Source organism: Sorex araneus, chromosome 1 (assembly GCF_027595985.1).
Source record: "Sorex araneus isolate mSorAra2 chromosome 1, mSorAra2.pri, whole genome shotgun sequence".
In the NCBI taxonomy this organism is placed as follows: Eukaryota; Metazoa; Chordata; class Mammalia; order Eulipotyphla; family Soricidae; genus Sorex; species Sorex araneus.
In genome coordinates this window covers 350947633-350971986 of record NC_073302.1, presented here as the reverse complement: position 1 = coordinate 350971986, position 24354 = coordinate 350947633, and the positions used below count along the sequence as shown (strand labels likewise).

General features: G+C 43.5%; 2 protein-coding genes and 1 pseudogene across 3 annotated transcripts in view; all 3 read left to right on the top strand.

Annotated features, from left to right (window-relative positions):
- The window catches only part of LOC129402392 (uncharacterized), a 143335-nt pseudogene that overhangs the window by 13955 nt on the left and 105026 nt on the right, over positions 1-24354 (top strand).
- HERPUD2 (HERPUD family member 2) overlaps positions 1-24354 on the top strand; it is a 39788-nt gene that overhangs the window by 2469 nt on the left and 12965 nt on the right. For both annotated transcript variants that reach the window (XM_012932343.2, XM_055128861.1), the window contains exons 2-3: positions 11437-11514; positions 16271-16384. In XM_012932343.2, coding sequence (XP_012787797.2) covers positions 11437-11514; positions 16271-16384 — 192 coding nt within the window. The remainder of the gene's footprint in view (positions 1-11436; positions 11515-16270; positions 16385-24354) is intronic.
- On the top strand, positions 17787-19328 carry LOC105942939 (eukaryotic initiation factor 4A-III-like). The gene has a single exon (XM_055128843.1). The coding sequence runs from the start codon at positions 17865-17867 to the stop codon at positions 19089-19091; it is 1227 nt and encodes a 408-aa protein (XP_054984818.1). The 5' UTR covers positions 17787-17864; the 3' UTR covers positions 19092-19328.

The window sequence follows — 24354 nt, the reverse complement described above, 5'->3', positions numbered from 1 at the left end:
CTGGCTTGTTCCTACCACATCCCCAGTTCCCTTAATATTTTTTTGGGGGGACTTCATTTTATTAATTTTTAGAGACTTGGTATTTGAATGTCTGTGTACTAAATATGGAGGTGAGGTGATGAATCCTTTGCTCTTTTGTTTTGTTTTGTTTTGTTTGGGGGCACATCTTACTGTGCTCAGGGTTTATTCCTGGCAGACTTTAGGGGATCATGTGTGATGTTGATGATTGAACCTGGGTTGACCGCCTGCAGGACAAGTGTCCTGTGTGCTGTGATACCTGCCTGGCCCTGGCTCTTACAAGGTTCAGGTTTATTGGGAAACAGAGACCTTTAAATCTGTTTTGTGACTTACACAAGAATGTCTTGTATGCTGGAGGGACCCCGGGAAGGTGTGGTCAGCTCTGGAGTTAGGGTGAGCTTATACAGCTGTTTAAAAGAAAGGTTTACAGGGATATAATTTTAGGCAGGCAAGAGAATTCCTTCCATTCTTCCTTCTGCTTTGGGCCACTCCCTGTGATACAAGGGCTGACTCCTGGCTCTGTGCTCAGGGATTACTCCTGGCAGTGTCCAGAGCATCATATGTGGTGTCAGGAATACTGGCAGGGTGCAAGACAAGTGCTTTTTTTTAACCCTTGTACTCTCTCTGGCTCCTCAGGAATCATGAATAGTGCTTGCCCTCCCCCCCCGCCCCCCAGCTATTGCTATGCTGATGATTATTAAAAGATCCACAATGGGCTCTAAAAGGGGGGGGTACTTTCCAGTTATGAAGTAAGAAAGTTGTCATTTCTGTAAAAGTTTACAGTCATGGGGCTGGAGTGATAGCATAGCAGATAGGGTGTTTGCCTTGCATGCAGCTGACCCAGGTTCGATTCCCAGCATCACATATGGTCCCCCGAGCACCGCCAGGAATAATTCCTGAGTACAGAGCCAGGAGTAACTCCTGTGCATCACTGGGTGAGACCCAAAAAGAAAAAAAAAGTTTACAGTCATATAAAAGTACTTAAAGTCTTGAACAGTTGTGCAGTTTTATTTGTCTTCCAGTGGTATTTATAATTGGTGTAAGAACTGAGAAGTGCACCAGTTCATGATGGTATCGTAAACTTTTCTCACCTTTGGGTTTTAATAATTTTAATTGGGCAGTAGAGCTTTTTGGGCAATTAGGTTAAGCAGCTGGAGTGTTGCTTTTATTTGGAATGCTCTAATTCCTGTCTTTGGACTACTCCGTGCTTTTGGGCAGGATGTTCCTAACACAGTCTTTTGGTTTCTGCGCTTTACTGTATCAGCTGTTCATGTTGGGTAGAGCAGCAGAGGTAGCTAGTGAGAGGCAGTATATGAGAAAGGATTTGTGGACTCGGGTTAGGGTGTGAGTGACAAGAGTAAAATTGGTGGTTGTAACGGAAAGAATATAGTATGAAAATCTATGTAGCTAATCTCATTAATAGAGACCTTTAGTTGATAATTTAATAAGTACTTTATATTTACCAGCTGAATTTTAATCTTCTGAATTCTTACATTTAAAGTATATCATTGGAATCATCTCATACTCAGCATTCAAAGAAATATAACACTCAAGTGCTTTTAGTGTGTGGTGCTGGCAGACATGTGGGCTCTTCAGGAGGTGCTTTCTTTTCTTCAACATACAAAGAAACAAAACATCCTTAAAACAACCCTCTGCTGTAAAGTCTAGCTTCTTAAATTGTGGTTCATGACCCCATAGGGGATAATAGAGTTGAATATGGTGACAATAGCTTAAAGTTTCTGAATGTGCTATGACCAACACTGTCACTGTCATCCCATTGCTCATCGATCCATTGAGTGGGCACCAGTAACCTCTCCATTGTGAGACTTGTTGTTACTGTTTTTGGCATATCAAATACGCCACGGGTAGCTTGCCAGGCTCTCCGAGAGGGCTTGCCTGGCAAGCTCCCTGTGGTGTATTCGATATGCCATAAACAGTAACAATAAGTCTCACAGTGCAGACGTTACTGGTGCCCACTGGAGCAAATTGATGAGCAATGGGATGACAGTGACAGTGATTTTTGTTTTATGTAATGAATCACCACACAGGAATTACTCCTGGCAGTGCTCAGAGGACTATATGGGTTGCTGGAAATTGAAGCCCTGTCTGCTGCGTGCGAGGCAAACACCCTCCCCACTGTGCTATCACTCCAGCCCTGTGTCGTCCATGTGACACATATAAGACACTCCCTACCCATTTTCCATAATTACCACACCATATTTGATGGGGTTCAGACAGTAGGCAACAAATCATAGAAGGAAATACATAGATAGGCCTCTCGGAGAGCCCGACAAGCTACCGAGAGTATCCTGCCCACACGGCAGAGCCTGGCAAGCTACCGGTGGCTTATTCGATATGCCAAAAATAGTAACAATAACCGGTCTCATTCCTCTGACCCTGAAAGAGCCTCCAATACAACAGCGTTGGAAAGACGAGTAGGGGAAGCTGCTAAAATCTCAGGGCTGGGACGAATGGAGACTTTACTGGTGCCCGCTCAGGTTTAAATTGATGAACAATGGGATGACAGTGATAGAGTGAAAGTATATCATAAAATTTGAACTAAAGAGGTTTTATTTATTTATTTTAAAGTGGTTAAAAACATGGCTGGATTGATAGTACAGTGGGTAGTACATTTACCTTGCATGCGACCTACCTGGTTTGATCCTGGCATCCCATATGGTCCATCTCTGAAGTGCCAGGAGTAATTCCTGAGTGCAGAGCCAGGTCACATCACTGGGTGTAACACCCCCAAAGTGATTAAAAAACATCCTGGACCAGAGACATATGACAGGGGTTTGTTTTAGGCACTTGCATTTCACTTGGCCAAACCCAGGTTGATCCCTGGTACCATATATGGTCCCTGAGTACTGTTGGGAGTGTTACCTGAGCATAGAGCCAGGCGTAAGCTCCCAGTTTAATCCAGTCCGGCAGGGCCCTGAAACAAAACAAGAAAAACATCCAAATCATCTGACATAACTTCAGCACATCAATTTTTTTTTTGCTGGTTTTAATTATAATAAGATGAAAAGTCTTTTACAACTTCTGATTATCTGTGATCATTTGCAATTTAATGTCGTTTCTTTGTCCTTTGCTGTGTTTCTTTGCAAACTCCTGTGTCAAGGGCTGCTGGTCAGTGGATTGCAGCGAGGGAGCTGCTCTGCTGCTAGGAGACCCGAACCCAGAAGCAGGTCGTCTATGAACGGCTTAGCATTAGTGTAATTTCTTATTGAGTTACAATTCTTGTTTTATAAATCTCACCCTTTAGGTATACAAGTCAGTGGTTTTTAGTGCTCAGATATATTGTGCTCAGAAACAATAACTGTCTCCAATTCAGAACATTTTTATTACTCCCAGAAGAAACATTCTTTTAGCAGTCATTTGTTGTCATTTCCTAGTCTCCAATAATCACAAATCTCCTTTCTATTAGTAGATTTGTCTATGTTGGAAATCTGATGTAAATGTGATTGTTGTCTATATGTCCTATCATACCTGACCCTTAACTCAGCCAAACATGGACAAGGTTCATATTATATAGCATGTATCAATACTGTGACACCTTGAATGTCTGAATATTACTACATTGTGTATGTGTATGTATTTTGTGGGATCAGCTTCAGTTCATCCATATTTGGGTTGCTTCTACATCTTGGCTATTATGAATGAAGCTATAATGATCTTATACAAGATTTTGTGTGATATATACAAAAATATACATTTTTATTGTCCTTAGTAGATACCTAGGAATGAAACTGGGTATGTTTTGTGTCATAATGTAACTCTATGTTGAGGTTTTTGAGCAACTGCCCAGGTTTTCCACAGGAGGGTTTGTATTTCACATTTGCACCAGCAGTGTATAAGAGTTTCAGTTTTTCCACTTAGTCAGCCGTGCTTGTTTTTTATATATTTTGGGGGCACCATATATTTTCTTATGTTACTATATTCAGCTTTTCTGAAATATGTTTCCTTGTTTATGGAAAGAGAAAAGTTTACTTGGAGTTAAGTATTGATTTAGAGAAAAATTAGGGCAAAGATGATTGCTTCTTGAGGGCAGTCTACTAATATCAGTGCCCTTTACTGAAAAGAACAAGATGAATTTTTACCAGCAAGTATTCAAATACTGTGTCTTATAGACTATTTCATTTCCATTCTCACAGCTCTTTGGAATCTAGTACCTCATTCAACAGATTACTTTTTAGCCTCTTTGTCAGGCACAGTGCTTGGTTTCAATAACAAATCCAGGGGCTGGAGCGATAGCACAGCGGGTAGGGCATTTGCCTTGCACGCGGCCGACCCGGGTTCTATTCCCAGCATCCCATATGGTCCCCTGAGCACCGCCAGGGGTGATTCCTGAGTGCAGAGCCAGGAGTGACCCCTGTGCATCGCCAGGTGTGACCCAAAAAGGCAAAAAAAAAAAAAAAAAAAAAAAACTTAAAAAAAAAAATAACAAATCCAATGATATAGACATTCACTCTGGGCTTTTGACACTTTCTGTGGGCCACCAACAGAAACAAACATGAACATAATTACAGCCTGTAGTTGATACTGTGAAGGAAACAGAGTATGTGAAAGTGAATACCTTTTAAAGTAGGCAAGATTTCTGTAAGAAGGCAGAACCACCCCTAAGAACTGCAGAGATTGCAGCTGGTGTTTCACTTGCCTTGCACTCCGGGGACCTGGGTTTGCTATCTGGCATCCCTTATGGTCTCCGGGTCCCTGCCAGGAATCATCCTTGGTGCAGAACCAGGAGTAAGTCCTGAGCACTGCTGGGTATTGGCCCAAAAACAAAACACAAAACAAAACAAATACCGTAGACTTAAAAGGTGATTAAGAGTTTGCCACATCAGAGTTAGAAAAGACCATTGCTGGTAAGTTGTTGAAGTTGGAAAGAATGTGGTGTATTCTTTCCAGTGGGCAGTTAGGAGGGGAGAAATATTTTTGGAGAAATATAGAAACTTAGATCTGCTGGACCAGTTGGTTATGGTAAGGAATCAGAATTAAACCCAGGGTGGTGGAACTCTGTCTGATAGTGACAAGATTTGATAGTGATGGAATTCTACTAATTGGAAAATTCAAAAGGAAGGCCACTTAACATGGATTATGGTAGAGGAATATTAGCACATGGAGTGTAAGCTACAAATGGAGGTACAAATGGAGAGTGCTGTTGTCTTCTCTTTTATTTTTTTAACTAAAAAAAAACTTCCCCCGTGGGGCTGGAGCGATAGAACAGGTAGGGCATTTGTGTTGCATGCGGTCGACCTGGGTTCAATTCCCAGCATCCCATATGGTCCCCTGAGCACCACCAGGAGTTAATTCCTGAATGCATGAGCCAGGAGTAACCCCTATGCATCGCTAGGTGTGACCCAAAAAGCCAAAAAAAAAATTTTCCCCTTCTTGTAGGAATACTGCTATTTATTCAGCCATTGATTAAGCTGGTTGAATTGGGCATGAACTCCACATTACTTTTTAAAATTTTTTAATTGAATATCTATAAGATAGACCATTACAAAGCTGTTCATAATTAATTGGGTTTCAGTCATATAATGATCCAGCACTCATTCTCCACCAGTGTACATTTCCCACTACCAATGTCCCCTGTTTCCCTCCCACCATCCCTTAACACTCCACTTTGCCACCCCCAGCTTCCCTCTGTGGGAGTTACTTTAATTCTTGCTCACTCTCTCCTTTTCCTTTTGTGCATTATGGTTTGCAATACGGGTGCTAAGAGGTCATGGTGTTTGTTAGGGCATTCCATATTTTTATCGGGACTGTAGGCTGGAGTAGCTTTTCAAGTGGGTGGCAGCTTTTGAGTAAGGATGTGACTGCTGAGGCATCAGGAATTACAGGGAGGTGAGGGGAGGTAGCCCATCCCAACCCCGAGAAAGCCTGGAGATTTCAGTCACAAAACCTGCAAACCTGAATTTTCAGCAGATTGTATCTTGGTGAGGTCTGTCCTGAGATGGTGGAGTCAGATGGGGGGGCTAGCAGGCGGCTGCCAGGGGCTCTGCTTGGGCCAACTGTCCCCCTCTGATTTACCCTGGTCTGTTCAGCCATGCACTGGTCTGAGATTAACTGTGGCTTTTGATCTCTTTCAAGATTTATGGGTCTCTGAAATAAGGCCAATAAATGAGCTTGTATAGCTGAGCCAGAAGTGGTTTGTGAGTGTGACTTACACATACCTAACTTTCGGCTATTTAAATTCTTGGTAAATTTGGCCCCAAGTTTTTGGGTCCAGCCAAAGGCACAGTGGCAATATGGGGGTATCAGGAAGTCTGAAGGCACCATCAGGCTGCTGATGCATTCGCCCTGTCTTCTCTTTTAAATGTCAAAACGTTTTGCTTGGGGCCATTGGGTCTTTTCCTTCTCCTGCTCAGAAACTTGCTTAACCATACTTTTGCTTTTCTATTTATTGGATAAGACTATTTAAAAAGTAACACTTTAGGGCTGGAGCGATAGCCCAGCGGTTAGGGCGTTTGCCTTGCACGCGGCCGACCCGGGTTCAAATCCCAGCATCCCATATGGTCCCCTGAGCACAGCCAGGGGTAATTCCTGAGTGCAGAGCCAGGAGTAACCCCTGTGCATCGCCAGGTGTGACGCCAAAAAAAAAAAAAGTAACACTTTAGGAATTAACATTTCTGGGTTACTGGTAATGAATGCTGTTTTAGTCAGATGTATTATAGGTCGATTACTCCACCCCTCTCAGAGACAAGCTCCCGAGAGCATCCCACCCGCACAGCAGAGCCTGGCAAGCTACCTGTGGCATATTGGATATGGCAAAAACAGTAACAACAAGTTTCACAATGGAGATGTTACTGGTGCCTACTTGAGCAAATTGATGCGCAATGGGATGACAATGATACAGTGATACAGTATTATAGATGAAATAGATTTGGAGCTATTAAAGGCTATGTGATTATTTGTATATTTCACACTGGGTCTATAGTTTGAGGACTAGTCCTTTAAAATCTTTGATTTGTTTTTGTGTTTGCTTTTGGGTCACACCCGGCAGTGCTCAGGGATTACTTCAGACTCTGCTCAGGAGGACACTCAGGATGGTGCTTAGGGTACCATCTGTGGTGCCAGGGATTGAACCCAGGTGGCTGTATGCAAGATAAGTGCCCTACCTGCTATACTGTCTCTTCAGCCCAAAATCTTTGCTATTTATCTTAATATGAGTTTTACCAGTGATTTCAATTTTGCCTTATTAGCGATTGTCCTAAAGTGAGTTACATAGCAGTTTTCCGCGGGTTTCTCTGAAGGCTCTGTCATTCTCTTTGACATTGCTATGAGAATTTTGTTTTTAATCTGTCCACTAAAAAATTATGACAGTAAATCAGTAAACTGGTTGCCAGTCTACTTTATATGTATTTTTAACAGTTCAGAATACTTCATTATCTGGCATATTTTAATTTCATATTGTTCACAGGTGATAGCTGTGATAAAGTACATGATTTATTGCCATTAAACTTAATAGTAAACTGTAGATTGCCATGTAGAAAGCTACTGACATGTAGGTTCATTTCATTTCAAAAGCCACTGGGGCTTAGAGAGTACTAAGGGTAAGGCGCTTCCTTGTTGCAGCTTGTTACCTTACCTTACCGAGCATGTTAGGTCACCGGAACAGCTGTAGCATCCATGTGTGTACATATGTCTTGGGGTCTCTGGGTTGGTTCTTCAACACTGCAAGACAAAACAATAAAACCAGAGAGTAGCTGGTAAAGGCTTTTTTTTTTTTTTCCTTCTTTGGTTGGTGGTGCTCTGGGCTTAGTTCTTTTTCTGCACTCAGGTAGGGATCACTCCTGGTGGTCTCATCAAGTGCTGGGGATCAAACTCGTGTCAGCCGAGCACAGAGCAAGCACCTTAGCTGCCACACTGTCTCACCAAAGCATGCCTTTGACCCCGCTTTGTAATGCATACTTTCTTTAAAAAATTGAAATTGAATAACTTAGGTTTTGGACACCTGCTTTTAAAAACATCAGAATATTTTTCTCCTTGTAGAGAAGGTGAAATTAATTGAAAGTTTTCCTTTAATTTACAAATATTATTTTAAGGCAGATTTTAAAATTCTGCTATGGGAATTCATAGCCTTGAAAGCAGATTTGCAAGAAGGAGCTTCTTGAAAAACAAAACAAAACAAACTTCTCAGCATTTGGCATTGAGTATTGTATTTACTTATGCCGCTTATGGTTGCCCTCTGTTAAATTAAGAAAGGTTTGGTTAGGGGTTGGAGCAATAGCACAGCGGGTAGGATGTTTGCCTTGCATGTGGCTGACCCAAGTTCGATTCCCAGCATCCCATATGGTCCCCTGAGCACCGACAGGGGTAATTCCTGAGTACAGAGCCTGGAGTAATCCCTGTGCATCGCCGAGTGTGGCCAAGAAAGCAAAACAAAAAAAAAAAAAAGAAAAAAAGAGAAAGGTTTGTTTATTCCTGTCCTGCTAAGGTATTATATTAATTTTTAATAACATTTAATTTATATTGAATACTTGGCAGGAGCCAACTTGAAGGGACCCCTGCTGCTCAAAGATGTGCAGTGTTGAAAAACAAAATTTCAAAGACTACGAAAAACTAAAACTCTTCTGGTGTTTGCTTGGTACTAGTTCCGAAAACTGCTGTAGGGACCATAGAACTTGCCAGGAGGATTCAGTCAGCCAAATCTGTTAGATTGCAGCTTCATTTCTTTTAACAGGTAGCATGGGGCACACGGAGTGGAATAATGAAACTGTTAAAAGATGAAACAATTTAAAGAGACACAACAACCCAGTTCTGTATGTAAACCTTGTTTGGATAGACAAATCACTCCACTCAACATTTTTTTTTAACAAATGGGAAAATAGAGCTCTTAACTATTACATGCAAGAAATTATTATTTTGTGGAGTGTATTGTGGTTATTTGAAAAAAATCATTATAGATACACCATTAATTTTATTGGTGAGAAGAAAAATTGTGTAGCTTTAAAAACTTTTCTATCCAGAAAGCGAGTAGGGAATAAGTAAAACATGAATAACAATTTGATTGAGTTCTTGAAGATGGTTCTGTGAGTTCATTTTATTTTCTCCACTTTGTATTTGTGGAAATTTTTATAGTAAAGTAGAAACGAAACTCAAGACTGTCCTGTATGTGAAATAATATACCATAAAGTATCAAATGTTTATATTGGTGTAAAAGTGATAATTTCTAGTATACAAAAAACTTCTTTAGATTTCAGCTGAGCTAATACATTTATTATGAAATTTTATAATTCATTTTGTCTAGGAGTTAAATAGATCATTATCTTATAAATCTCGCATTGGCTAAATAATATGGCATAGGATTGACTGACATTTTAATGCTTCTGATTTGTATTTTTTTGAAAGTGTGTTGTATTTGGTTGCACACATTTTTTTTTTCTTTTTTGGGTCACATCTGGCAATGCACAGGGGTTACTCTTGGCTTTGCACTCAGAAATCATCCCTGGTGGTTCTCAGAGGACCATATGGGATGCTGGGAATCAACCTGGGTCAGCCGTGTGCAAGGCAAATGCCCTACCTGCTGTGCTATTGCTCCAGCCTCCATCTTTTTTTTTTTTTTTGCACACACATTTTCTTTTTTTTTTAAATTAATTTATTTTTTTAATTAGTGAGTCACAGGGAGGATACAGTTGCAGATTCACACATTTTTGTTCTTGTTTTTCCCTCATGCAATGTTTAAGAGCCCATCCCTCCACCAGTGTCCATTCTCCACCACCAATGAACCCAGTATCCCTCCCAGCCCCCAGTCCCATTCCCCCACCCCACCCAGCCTCTGTGCACACACATTTTCTAATGTTTATATACATATGTCACATTCACGCAGGTACATTTTAGAAAGTGCTACTCAAACCCGTGTAGCAGGAGCTATCAGTTAAGTACCTTGGAAGGACAGTTTTACCATTCCCTAGTGGTATGTCAGAACCCCTGAAATTTTAGTCTGACAGTTTCTTTTTTTTTGTTTGTTTTGTTTTGTGTTTGGGCCACATCTGACTGCTCAGGGCTTACTCTGGCGTGGGCTGGGAACTTTATTGGGTGATCAGGCTGGCTGTGTGTAGGCAAGCACACTGTCCACTGCACAAGCAGTCTCAGCACCTCTGGGAAGGTTATTATTAATTTGCCCCTCTTTTTGTCGCTGTGTGAATATGTAGTCAATTTAAAATGTTTTAATTATTGCTGGATTTGATAGTAATGTTGAAATGGCTAATATCCCTTTTAGTAGAATTCAAGGAACACTTACCTGTTTCTTAGTTATTAAATAGGTCTTATAACCTTTAATATATTAAATATTTCAGACTATCTTAATGTTCTAATTTTATGTAAGGCTTTAATTTTTAATATGTTACTGCTTTAATTGCTTTTATTTTAAATAATGCTACAATAGGTCTTTATTTAAAGACTTAACAAATTTGTAGATCTATCATAAATACAAATACCAGGAGTGATCTCTTGAGTTCAGAGCCAGGATTAAACCCTGAGTGCCATTAGGTGTGACCCCAAAGCAAAACAAGTGTAAGGGAATTTGTGAGAATAGCAGAAATAATAAAAACCAGATTGACTAAAACTTTTAATTCAGTGGTTTGTCAAAACTATATAAATTGTTCTAATTGTTTTTAAAAAATTAAAATATAGGGGCTGGAGAGACAGCGGGTAGGGTGTTTGCCTTGCACGCGGCCTACCCGGGTTCGATTCCCAGCATCCCACATGGTCCCCTGAGCACCGCCAGGGGTAATTCCTGAGTGCAGAGCCAGGAGTGGCCCCTGTGCATTGCCAGGTGTGACCCCCCAAAAAAAAGCCAAAAAAAAATTAAAAATATAAATGAAACAATGTAGAAGACTCTTAGACCCTTTCTTGGGAAGGGCCCTCCAAGCAGTGCTCAGGGGACCTGGGTGCCATTTCTCATGCTCCTTAGCCAGTTGGCCTTTTGGTGGATCCTAGCACCTGAGAATGTGGTACTGTCTGGACACTTTGATGCCACCCAGTGGTGCTTGGGGCTTCTGGGCTACACGTGGCTGTGGTGGGAGGGGGGTAGTTTGTGCCAGGTGTGTGCCAGGTGTGTCCCGAGCCCTGCTCAGTCTGTGGCTCTGGGTGGTGACCGAAGCCCATTAGCAACGAAAGGTGCCGCCCTTTGTGCTCTGGAGTACCTCCGTATAGTCAGACACATGCCGTGATGGAAAAGACTATGACCATTATGCCTTTTTTTTTTAAAGTGTAATTATCTCAATTGTGTTTATGTACAATTAATAAGCGATCATTTTAAATGTTTTAAGAGGAATTTGAGGGAAAATTCTTAAATTATGTGTGACTGCTTGTTTTTGTATAAAGTGAACTTTGCTCATGTTTAGGCTTTTCTCAGTCTCCAGTTTGAATGATTACATAAAGTTGAATTCTTTTCTCTGTCTCATTTCTTAGCCGCCAAAGGATCAGAGGCTGGTGTACTCGGGCAGATTGCTTTCAGATCACCTGCAGCTGAAAGACATTCTCAGAAAAGTAAGCTTTCCAACCCTGTGTGCTACTCGCTGTTTTCAGTGAGAGAGATGTCTGAAGTACTACTGATACCAGTTTGGTTTTTAGATACTTAATAGAATCAGCCCTTTTGGGTATTATAGCAGGTGAGCATGAATTAGAAAGTAAAGAATGTAATGGTATACTTTTTTTTTTTTTTAAGTAAACAGATTTTATTTAGAGGCATTTGAGGATAGGAGGAAGGGATAAGAAAGGGAGAGAGAGGTAAGAGTAACGCATTCAAGAGAGAACGTGGGCTTCTCCAAGGGTGGAGGAAACCCCTACACATTACTGAGCTTTAGACACAAAAGTATGAAAGCATGAAAGTACACATCTCAAGAGAGGAGATGCGGGCGACACATTGCTCGGCCACGTGGGCGCAAGGAGCACATGGGCTCTGGCAGCATATGCGCCTGTAATGGTATATACTCTTTAAACTGGATTAGTTCTGGTTTAGTTTTGTATATACATCTGAGGGTTAAATCTTTATGTAGAATTATATGTTTGTGTCCAGTTATCATCTTGTCTAAGAAAATACTATTAAATTAATTAGAACAAAAGTAGAATTTATTAGGGAAGGATTTCATTGACAGCTTCTCATGTTGGACATTTTACAAGACCTAGTGCTCTAACCCCTGAGCTATGTAGCCTTCCTTGTCTTGGACATTTTAATGTGTGTTGCTTAGGAGTTAGATTCAGGTCTGGAAAAAGAAGGAAATTTTGGTCTGTTGATGAGAAAACATTGAATGCTCGTGCTCAACACTAACAGGTATTTCAACATACATTTTTAACAGTCATCTTAATGATAGTTAATTTCATGGTCTTAATTTCATGGCCATTTTTAGCTTACATTCATGTCAGGAATTTATATTCCTAGAACTTTTCTGCATTTGAGGTGCTGCTTTATGTTTGTGATTGTAGCAGAAAATTGAAAACATTTTTGTGTTTTGCTATAGATGTCGTATTAATGTTTTGTGTGTGTGTGTGTGTGTGTGTGTGTGTGTGTGTGTGTGTGTGTGTGTGTGGTGGGGCACACTGGGTGGCAGTGCTTGGGGCTTCCTCCTGGCTCTGAGCTCAGGAATGACCCCTGGTGGTGTCAGGGACCATATGTGATGCCTGGGATTTGTTTTTGATTTTTATTTTTAATTTATTTTATTGAATCACCATGTGGAAAGTTACAAAGTTCTCAGGCTTATGTCTCAGTTATACAATGCTCAAACACCTGTCCTTTCACCAGTGCCCATATTCCACCACCAAAAAACCCCAGTATACCTCCCACCCCCCACCCCCCACCCCCGCCTGCATAACTGAAAAATTTCATTTCATTTTCTCTTTACCTTGATTACATTCCATATTTCAACACAAAACTCACTATTGTTGGAGTTTCAACACACCACGCACTATTGTTGTTGGAGTTTACCCTTCAAAAATACGGCCATACTGACAAGGAAGCATTTGATAATTAGTTTTCCATTGATGAGAATGAAGAGATATGAAGTCTACCGTGGCCGCGCGGTTTAGGATTTCTGTATTTTAGTAATTAAGTTCAGGGAGATTTATGTTGGAAATTGCATCATTTCCCTTCCTGGGGCAGCATGGGGCTGAGGCTTAGTTCACAGTCTAGAGACATGGCTGCAAGCACTTGCTGGGACCAGAAGTAGTGTAGCTGGCTCTGAATCTTGGTCGTTCAGCAGCAAAGTGGCTATGCAAAAGCATGGCCACCCGGGTCAAATCTTGGTGGAGCGCGAGCCGGTATCGGCCCCCGGCCCGAGACTGCCCAAGTGTCCCACTGTTTCAAGTTTAGAACACATTTTTTTTTTTCCCTCCTTCCCACGCCACCAAGTTCATACCTGCTTAAAAGTCCCATAATATGGCTGACGCCATGCCACTTCTTCCCACAAAGGGAAGAAAAACCAAGGAAGAAGGATATTTCCCCTCCTCGGCCGTGATGCCTGGGATTTGAACTGGGGTCAGCTGCATGTAAGACAAATGCTTTCACCTTTGTACTATCTCTCAGGCTTCTGACTTAGTTCTTAATGTTCTGGATTTTGATTTAGAAAATCTCTATCCTTTCCTATATATTTCTGTCTACAGAATAAATAAACAAATCAAACTCAGGCCAGTATGATCCTTCTGTTTAGGTAGCTGACATTTAATTGGTTTGGGGGGCACACCTGATGATGCTCAGGGTGTGCATCTTTGTTCAGGAATTTACTTTTGGCAGTGCTTTCGGGGACCGTGTGGGGTGCTGGGGATCAGGGGATCAGACCCAGGTCAGCTGAGTGCAGGGCAAATGCCCTAGCTGTAATACTGTTCCGGGTCTGATAGTTGGCATTTTAATTTTGCCAGAGTGACTTTGCCAAAGTGTTTTTATTTTGGTCATGTAATTCCAGGTTGTCAAATGGTAATAAACTCTCTTTCAAAAATAGTGGAATTTGCAATAATTCTCTTCCTCTCTTCCTCTTTCCTCTCTCAACAGACTTTTGGTTTTTAGGACAGTTTAAGATGTGCAGCAAACAAGCAGAAGGGGTGCTGATTGCCAGTATACTTGCACCTGTGCACAGTTTCCCCCAAATCAGTATTCTACCTCAGGGTACATTTGTTAGAATTGGTTAAACAACACTGCTGAAGTCACGGTCATCCAAACTCTATAATAGTCATTTTATTTTTTTAATGCTTATTTTTGAGCCACACCAGACAGTGCTCAGGGCTTACTCTTGACCCTGAACTCAGGGATCACTCTTGGAGGTGCTTGGGAAACCATATGGCATGCTGGAGATTGAACTCGGGTTGGCCATGTGTAAGGCAAGTGCCCTACTAGTTTACTATAGCTCCGACCCTAAAAGCCTGTATTCCTGTTAGGGTTCACTCTTGCTGTAGCATGGTCTGTGGATTTTAGTATTGTATAGAATAGTTCCACTGCTTTAATAATCTGATCTGTGGGCTACCTGGTCTTTTTTTCCCGCCCCTCCTTCATGCTTCCTCTTGTGTATCCTCCCCCTTGTGTATCCTCTTGAAATAAACTAGTTTTAAGCAGGGACACTCTTCACAGGAATACTCTAAAAAGGTTTTTGCTGATGGAAGTGGTATTCAATCAAAGAACTTATTTTCCCGAAGGATTGTTGTACGCTATATAAAACAGTTGGGGTCTGGAGCAATAATACAGTGGGTAGGGCACTTGCACTGCACACAGCCAAACTGGGTTTGATCTCTTGCTCCATATGGTCCCCTGAGCTCTGCCAGGAGTGATCCTGAAGTGCAGAACCAAAAGTAAGCCCTGAGTACAGCTGGGCATGGCAAAAAATCCAAGCCATACAAAACCACTGCATTTGGAAAGAGCTCAGTTTTGAACAGATATTTGAATTTGTTTGCATTTTGAGTAGAGCTTTGAATTGTCTTTTCTCTCAGTGGTGTACTGTTTTAACTCTTTTTGATAAATGCTGCCATTAGTTTCGTCTGATTAGTTGTAAGATTTCTTTATTTGTTTTTTTTTTTTTTTTTGGGCCCCACTCAGCATTGCTCAGAGCTTACTCCTGACTCTGTATAAAGGAATTGCTTCTGGCCAAGCTCAGGGTACTATATGGGATACTGGGGAGAGAACCCAGGTCTGCTGTCTACAAGGCAAGTGCCCTACTCACTGTACTATCTCTCCAACCCCAGTGCTTCTCACTTTTGTGCAAAAGACTTTTTATGTATTTCTTGAATTGTACTGCTGTTACTCTCGCCCTTTTAATTAGCATAAGCCTATTTATGGGAAGGGCTGATTCTTGGACTTTTTAGACTCACCTCAGAAGGAAGCTTGTGTTCAGGTTTACTCTAGAAGGCTGCTGAATTCTGTCTAGTAGATTTCTCTTTTATCAATTGGGCATCTTTTCTTTCTGCCCCATTATTGGACTTAATATTTGTAAATTAATTTAAAATTTTGTTTAGTAACCGCAGTTGACAATAGTACAGTTTGTACAAATAGTACAGTTTTACAGTACGATCAATAATAGGATTTTATACCTTCAGACCTTGTGCTTTTCTTGTTTAAAGTTGCTGATCTACTTGATTTCTGTCTTTTATTCTCTCTCCTTTTTCCATTTTCTCTCTCCTTTTTCCATAACATTTCCAGTGTTATGCCTAAATGTAAATGTGTCATAGAGCTAAGTTAAAATTTCCTTCAGTCATAGGAAAATTTCATAGGGTTTATGAAAATACATGCATGTTATTCATATATACCCTTTATATTTATCTCAGAAATAGAAGTTTTTAATTAAAAAGAAAAATTATGTTTCTTGCTAAAATGGAATCAAATAAGATTATTGTGAAGTATCTGAGTTTCTTAATTATAACTATAAAATCTCAAGTTTTGGAAATATTTTTACTATTCAAAGTTTATAGGCATAAACTTCAATGTGACTCTCACAGTTCTAATGGCAGAATGGTTTTGTACAGTAAAATAATAAATTTTCCTGACGAAGTTTTTACAACATTATTTAGGATTCCTTGGTATGCAGAGTAATAATTTTTATATAGCATATATTTAGTATTTAACACCTAATGATAATATTGTACCTAATAAATACTCAATAGAAAAGGTATCTACAAGAACACCAAATACTAAAATGATACCTTATTTCAAAATTTAAATAATTTTCTTTATAAAATCACTGTATTTAGTAATGTTAAGTTTTGAGTTAAGAATTTTGTGAATTGTGGATTTCCCAGTGTTGCCTTTAAATGTGCTTTTTAATTTCAGCAAGATGAGTATCATCTGTTTCATCTAGTATGTATTACTCGGCTTCCTCGCTGTTCTTCAGAGTCCAGCACCAGTGGAGAAAGCTGTGAAGCATTGGCGGCCAGCAGCAGTTCTGTGAGTTGTTTGGGGGAGGAATTGAGTTTCTGATTATCTTTCTTTTTTTAAAATCTAAGTGTAGACTAACTGTCAGGGCCCTGGCCAGTCGACTCTGGCACACTGGAGTACGATCCCCTGGAGTCACTGGACTTACTCCCTATAGGAGAGGGAGTGGGCAGGAGAGAAGCCTCTGCACTGGCTCTCCGCGCACCGCGGATTCCGGCCGCCTCAGAGAAGGAACCACGCAGAGGGGAAAGCTGGTGGTCAGCAATCAGCAGTCCAGCAATCAGCAATCCGTTTATTAGCTCTTACACAGGGGTTTTTATACATACATTTCAGGGGACAATCCACGTCTATCACATTTATCTCGTCAGGCTCAGAACAGATGTTAGTTAATGATTTACAGGCCCGGGTGTATCAGCTCAGGCAAATGGTAACTGTTAACGTCCCTCATCCTCAACCAGAGTGCTACTTGTGTGGGGTGCTGGAGCAAGCCCCTGGGCCCCTCCAAACAGGACTGGCGCTTGCTTTTAAGGGGCAGGGGATTTGGTCAAAGTCTCAGGCTGTCTGCTGAGACCCCAGCATCTCCCCCTTTTTGTTTTATATAAGAGCCAGCTGCCGAGGACCACCTGGTAGCCTCATGCTGGGGCCTTAGGGGTCAGGCCTGTCTTAGGTTGCCTCCTCTGAGGTCTTACTCATCTCTGGCTCTCTGAACCAGCATCTCTCCTCACGTGGTGGCTATGTTGCACTTTCTCGTACTCCTTCCATGGCCACATGCACCCAGGCTGCATCTCCTGGTCGAGGGTCTGCAAGTTTGTCTACTGCATGACTGAGCATCACCACAGCCCCAAATCAGGTTATTATCATCTGAACAAGGTACTTTACAATACATGGCCCAAGTGTTACAAGTAGCAATAGTAAAATGACTGGCCTGGCCAACGCAGACACAAGTGTGGTAAGCCAGGGTGACATGCCAAACCGTCTCTCAAACCATCCTTCTTGTGCCTCATGTCCCCTCTTTCACTTAGCTAACCCTTCTTGCAATTTAGCCACAGAATCACGTACAACTCTAGTGTGGTCAGCATAAACACCACACCTGTTTCGGTGCCTGTAGCATACAATCTAAGTCCCCAAATATTCCCGGAGTACCAGCTGGTCGCCTTTTTCCCTGTCTCAGTAAAGCTCAGTTCCACTGGTAAACACTTTTCCCTACATTTTCCCCAATCTAACCCACATTATTTTTTTTAAACCTTAATAAGATCATTTTTGTACAGCGGCTACCAGCCTATATATCCAGTGCTAACACAGTCCCAGCTCTTACAAAAGCAGTCTGACACACCTCCACATTTTGCATAGTTTCTTGTTCCTGGGCACACATAAAAGTAATGCCTTTGGATCCCCACTTTAGGCCCTGGACCTTGATATCCATAGACCGAATTTGGTTGTCGGGAACCAGGTTGGGGTGCACGTGCTGCAGCGGATTTGCATCATAGCGGCCATGACCACGATGGCGACGTCCAGCTTGGCATGGAAGCAGCTGCTCAAGGAGCAGGACATGACCAATGTGGAGTTTGAAATGAGCAAGGAGGTGGACGTGACCCCCACATTTGACACCATGGGCCTGCGGGAAGACCTGCTGCGTGGCATCTACGCCTATGGCTTCGAAAAGCCGTCTGCCATCCAGCAGCGAGCCATCAAGCAGATCATCAGAGGCAGAGACGTCATCATGCAGTCTCAGTCTGGTACTGGCAAGACGGCCACCTTCAGTGTCTCAGTGCTCCAGTGTCTGGACATTCAGGTCTGTGAGACGCAGGCTCTGATCTTGGCCCCGACGAGAGAGTTGGCCGTGCAGATCCAGAAGGGCTTGCTCGCTCTGGGCGACTACATGAATGTCCAGTGCCATGCCTGCATTGGGGGCACCAACGTGGGAGAGGACATCCGGAAGCTGGACTATGGGCAGCACGTCGTGGCCGGTACACCAGGACGGGTCTTTGATATGATTCGGCGCAGAAGCCTGAGGACCCGCGCTATCAAGATGCTGGTTTTGGATGAAGCTGATGAAATGTTGGATAAAGGCTTCAAAGAGCAGATCTACGATGTGTACCGCTACCTGTCCCCGGCCACGCAGGTGGTGCTCACCAGCGCCACGCTGCCCCACGAGATCCTGGAGATGACCAGCAAGTTCATGACCGACCCCATCCGCATCTTGGTGAAGCGTGATGAGCTGACCCTGGAAGGCATCAAGCAGTTCTTTGTGGCAGTGGAGAGAGAGGAGTGGAAGTTCGACACGCTGTGTGACCTGTATGACACGCTCACCATCACGCAGGCCGTCATCTTCTGCAACACCAAGCGGAAGGTGGACTGGCTGACAGAGAAGATGCGTGAGGCCAACTTCACTGTGTCATCCATGCATGGAGACATGCCGCAGAAGGAGCGTGAATCCATCATGAAGGAGTTTCGCTCGGGCGCCAGCCGTGTGCTTATCTCTACAGACATGTGGGCCCGGGGCTTGGATGTCCCCCAGGTGTCCCTCATCATCAACTATGACCTGCCCAACAACCGGGAGCTGTACATCCACAGAATCGGGAGGTCGGGCCGCTATGGCCGCAAGGGTGTGGCCATCAGCTTCGTGAAGAACGACGACATCTGCATCCTCAGGGATATGGAGCAGTACTACTCCACCCAGATCGAGGAGATGCCCATGAACATTGTCGATCTCATCTGAGGGGCTGCTTGCCCTGTGGGCCCGGAGGCTGGTTGTTGTCTACCCTTTGGAAGGCCACGGGTTCCATCGATCTGGTTTGGGGGCCCCTGGACATCCCTCTTGTTCCCCACATGTAACCAGTTTGTTGCGATGCGTCTTTTTCATTAAACGTTGAAAACTTAAAAAAAAAATGCCTTTGGATCCCCACTTTAGGCTCTGGACCTCGACATCCATAGATCAGATTTGATCGTTGGGAACCAGATCCCAGCTGGATGTTTCTTTGATTAAGACCACACCAATTGCTCCCCACTTGGCGGAGCTCCAGGTGAGGTTGCACGGCTGGTGGCCGGTGGCATCCACGGTGATTGCAAGGAGTGTCATGGTCCAGAAGGGGGCTGCCATCTAGAAATTAAGCAGAAGGGATATCCTCCACAGGGGCATCATCACACCCCTGGGTGTTGTCAGGATCTACATATTTGAGGGCCCTGGCGGGCACCCAGACAGGTTGGGGTTCAGAAATAAGGAACACATACCCAAAGCTTCGACCAGAGGTAATGAGTGGGTCTGGGCCTCTCCATTGCCCTGTGGAGGGGGCATCTCTGGGCAGATGCTAGTGACACAAAGGCCCGGAGAGTGCCTGTGTCATAGACTCCGTTTGAGCTTGCAGTGCTCCTGCCAGAGTTTCTGCAAGGCCCTCATTCTGATTCTGTAAGGTTGTGGCTAGCACCTGGGTCTGCTGCTTAAGGGACCCTAAATCTTGGGTAGCACATATCCACTTATCTATGGAGCCGGTTTTCATGCCTGTGCAAGCGGCCCTGTGCTCCGTAGTCATGCCGTCCCATACCAACAGTTTGATAAACTGATCTCTCAGCTGCCCCAGGGGAAACTTGCACTCGATGCTCTTTTGGACCTTGTCAACAAAAATCTGAGGTCTTTCCCTATCTTTTGCCGCATTCCACCTGGGGGAGCCTCAGTGGGATGTTTGTCAAGCTGCCGCCAGGCTGATAATGCTAAGGCACGAACCTGATCTCAATAAGGGTCTGGGATGGTATCCTGCTGGAGGCCTGTGCTCCACTGATGTTCTGTTCCTGACAGCTGCCTGTATGTTATGGTGGTGGGGGGTTGGGCAGCAGCATTACGCTCCGCCTGTGTGTGGCATTCTTCCTTAAAGCTCCCCATCTTATGAACTGGGTGCTGGGGAGCACTGCTCGACAAAGGGCTCTCCAGTCTGCAGTGGTTCAGGGCTGATGGGCCAGCCCCTGGAGGATGGTGTCAGCCCAGGGGGAGTTGGGCCCATCCTCAGCCACTGCCTTTTTTAACTCTTTCAAGTCCCCAGGTTCCCAAGGATACCAAGCTGCAGGTCTGGCCCCCCCTGCATTGAGATTGACCGGGAAGGCCCAGAGGGGTTCCCAGTAATCCTCCTCCAGTCTCGGTCAAAAAAAGGAGCAGTGGGACAAGAGGGTTCAGGTCTGTCTTCCCCCAAAATCTCTTTGGCTATTTCATCCTCTATATCCTGGTCGGTGAAGGGCGGCCTTAAAACGGCTGCTTGCTTAGTATTAGGAGAGATGTACTCTCTTTCCTCCCGGAAGCATGCTTTTAGGGCTGCTACTGTCGCATACAAACCTGGTGGGTTTTTTTTTTGCCTGTTTTTTCAACCTGTTCTATAACAGGCTTCTCTACCTGGTCACAAGTGTCCCACGAGAAGAGGTCCCCAGTAGTAACCCAAGGAGCCACGTCAAATATTAGATGTATATTTGGGTAGCCCCCAAATATTAGATGACCTATTCTCAAAATTCTAGCCCCGGGCTCTTTAGTAGATAGTGAAAAGCTTTCAAACCTGAGTGATGCACCTTCTCAATGGAGTTGCCTGTGATATTGGGGAAAATTTAGTGGGGTCGAGACGGTCAGGATAGATGATGGTTCTGCTAGGAGACCACCGAGTCAAAGGAAAAATTATAGAGGAGAGTTTCATCAGCATCTGCAATAAATGGTGACAAGTGGAATGCTTGTCAGTGAGTACCTGCAGTCACAGTTTTTCTTCTTCGGGGGACATGAGTTAATCTGGGACTCCCTGCTGTGACCCCCTTATCCTATCACGGGAGTCTTCAAGTGGCAGGCGCCCTAATGGCATTTAAGTGCCCAACCTGTGCCTGTGGGGAGAAAGGCGAATGTTGCTGGCCTAAAGGAAGCAATGCTTGAAAAAACACACAGCAAGAATGAGGCAAGATGCCAGAAGAGGGATGATGAAGATGCCCCTGCGGTGAAACACAGATAAAATAGATGCTAGGCACCCCATAGGCGGGGGGAGAAGCAAAACAAAGTGGGAATTGACCGACACAATCCTATCTCAAGGAGGACTCTTCTGATAGTCTGCCTTACTATCAGGGGGCAGAGCTTGAGCCCGTTCATCCCCCTGCCTGAACTACCAGCCGGGTATCTCCAATGCAGTCGCCTATTTTACTGGTGGTCATGGGGTCATACCTTGCTCCAGCAACGTCTGCACTGTCCACGTCCATGCTGTTCCTGTTTGGGCGCCAGATGTCGGGGCCCTGGCTAGTGGACCCTGGCACACTGGAGTACGATCCCCTGGAGTCGCCAGACTTACTCCCTGTGGAAGAGGGAGTGGGTAGGAGAGAAGCCTCTGCGCCGGCTCTCCGCGCACCGCGGATTCCGGCCGCCTCAGAGAAGGAACCACGCAGAGGGGAAAGCTGGTGGTCAGCAATCAGCAGTCCATTTATTAGCTCTTACACAGGGGTTTTTATACATACATTTCAGGGGACAATCCACGTTTATCACATTTATCTCGTCAGGCTCAGAACAGATGTTAGTTAATGATTTACAGGCCCGGGTGTATCAGCTCAGGCAAATGGTAACTGTTAACGTCCCTCATCCTCAACCAGAGTGCTACTTGTGTGGGGTGCTGGAGCAAGCCCCCGGGCCCCTCCAAACAGGACCGGCGCTTGCTTTCAGGGGCAGGGGATTTGGGCTGGCTGCTGAGACCCCAACAGATAACAGATAACAGCTGGAGCCACTGGCTTTTGAAATTTTGTGGGGGGGGGGTGAAGAAAGATAGTTTTTATTGAAACTTACCTAGAAAGATGCAAGGGGAGAGAAGTACATGTTCAGAGAGAACATAGATTCCTCCAGAGTGGAAATAAGCAATCAGAGAAACAAACTAGCCAGTGAGATATGTGTTCGGGGGAGGGCAGGGTTTTGAAGAGCAAGCCTGAAGTTAATGTTTTGAGCAACTTAAGGTAGCCATGATTTTTGTGTCATTAGTATATGTATTTTATCTTTCCAAGTACCATTAGGAAATAAAGTATAAAAAAAAACCCAAAAAACAAACAAAAGGAAATAAAGTATAGGAAATAAAGTATCAAAGACAAATTTAGTTAAGTTCTCCTTAATTTTTGTGGTTGAGAAATTTCAGTGTGATTTGAAAATGTTTTAGAAATTGTCTAATGGGACTTTGGAGATTCCCAGCGGGTAGAGTGCAGGCCCTGTCACATTCGAGGCTCTGGGTCTGACCCCTAGCACCGCATGAGTGCCTGAGTGTGCCCAAGGTAGGCACTGTGGCCCTGGAGCACTGTCAGTCTTGGCTCTGATGCCATCCCAGTTCCTGTCCCAGCACCCCTTAGTAAGAAAATTGAATAGAGGATGAGTTACTTAATAAGTCTGAAATTATTAGTTCTAGAGACACTGGTCAATGGTGCCAAATGGCTGGGAATCACTCCTGGTGATCACTCCTGGTGACCAGTGTGGCTGCATGCAAGGCAGGCACCCTACTCGCTATGCTGTTGCTCTAGCTCCATAAATGAACTTACTACTATTGTTACTTTGGGAGCCACACCGAGTGATAACTAAGGGTTTGCTCCTGCCTCTGCCCAGGGGTCACTTTTGGGTGATGATGCTTGGGGGACTGATCCGTATGTGATGCTTCCGCCAGCTGTGTGCCAGGCAAGTGCCTTAAACCCTGTATTATCTCTCTGCCCCCATCACCATATTATGGTGATTCATATAAGGTGAATTCTTGTCAAGAAAGAAGTCTTTCCCGGTTTATGTCACTAAGAATCAGACTCCCTAGTAAGGCACTTGTTTTCTTTTTTGTGTGGAATAGTGTTTTTAAAGAAAACTAGTTAATTTTGCAAAAGACCAATGTCCTTTTAGTTGACAAAGCTTTGAGACATTCAAGAACATATGCCATCTTGAAAATAGGGCAGCAGGGCAGATCAGATGACTGTAGCAGACTTAGGAGGGTGATAGAATCAGACCAGCCTTCAGAGGTCAGAAGCTGTGCAAGGTGTCATTGTCTCCAGCTGTAGCTATTGGTGCTGCGCCTGGAGCACTCGCTTTACAGGTGAACCTGTCCCTTGAAGGCAGGTTGCTCTCAAGTAGGACTATCAAGGCACTAATGGTTTAAAGCTGATGGCGAAGAACTGACAGAATTTGAGCATGGAAAATAAAAAGTCCTGATTTAACAACCTATACACAAAATATTTATTGGAGAAATCTATAAACTAATAGAATTGATAGAACTCTAATTAGAGTGAAAGGAATCTTGAAATTCTAGTTGAGTCTAATTTTTTTTTGGTGTGAAAGCTGAGACTTTCTCGAGAGCTCATGCGGACCCTTAAGACTACATCAGTAACACCAGGGTTCAGACCACTATTTCCCAAAGAGAGTGTACCGGGACCACCCAGGTGAGGTGAACAACTTCCGGGAGTTTGGTAGGAGCCTTGGGTGCAACTAGGGCCAGGTAGGCTCCTTTTTCAGTTTGTTCACTTAAAGTAGATTTCCAGGGACCACTGGGTCTTTGTTGTTGTTTTTGGTTTTTGGGTCATACCCGGTGATGCTCAGGGGTTTTTCCTTGTGGTGCTCTAGTGGACCATATGGGATGCCCAGGATTAAACCCAGGTCATGTAAAAGGCATACTCCTCTCCACACTACTGTTGCTCTGGCCCCGGTCACTGGGTCATTTTTCCCCTGAAAAGGGAATGGTAGGTAACATACATTAGAGAGCTTTTGTTCTGATTCCAAACATTATTCCTTACTATTTAAAACCCCTGGGTTACCACTAGCATTGTTATATAATCCCAGGCATATAACATATTTAAAAAAGTCATTTGTATCATCTGCTCAACACTGTATTAAACATCTATGACTTTAATCCTCACAATTTAGTAAGCTGTTTTTTAATTTTTATTTTATTGTATTTTGTTTTTTTGGGTATCACCTGGCAGTGGTTATGGGTTACTCCTAGCTCTGTCCTTAGGAGTCACTCCTG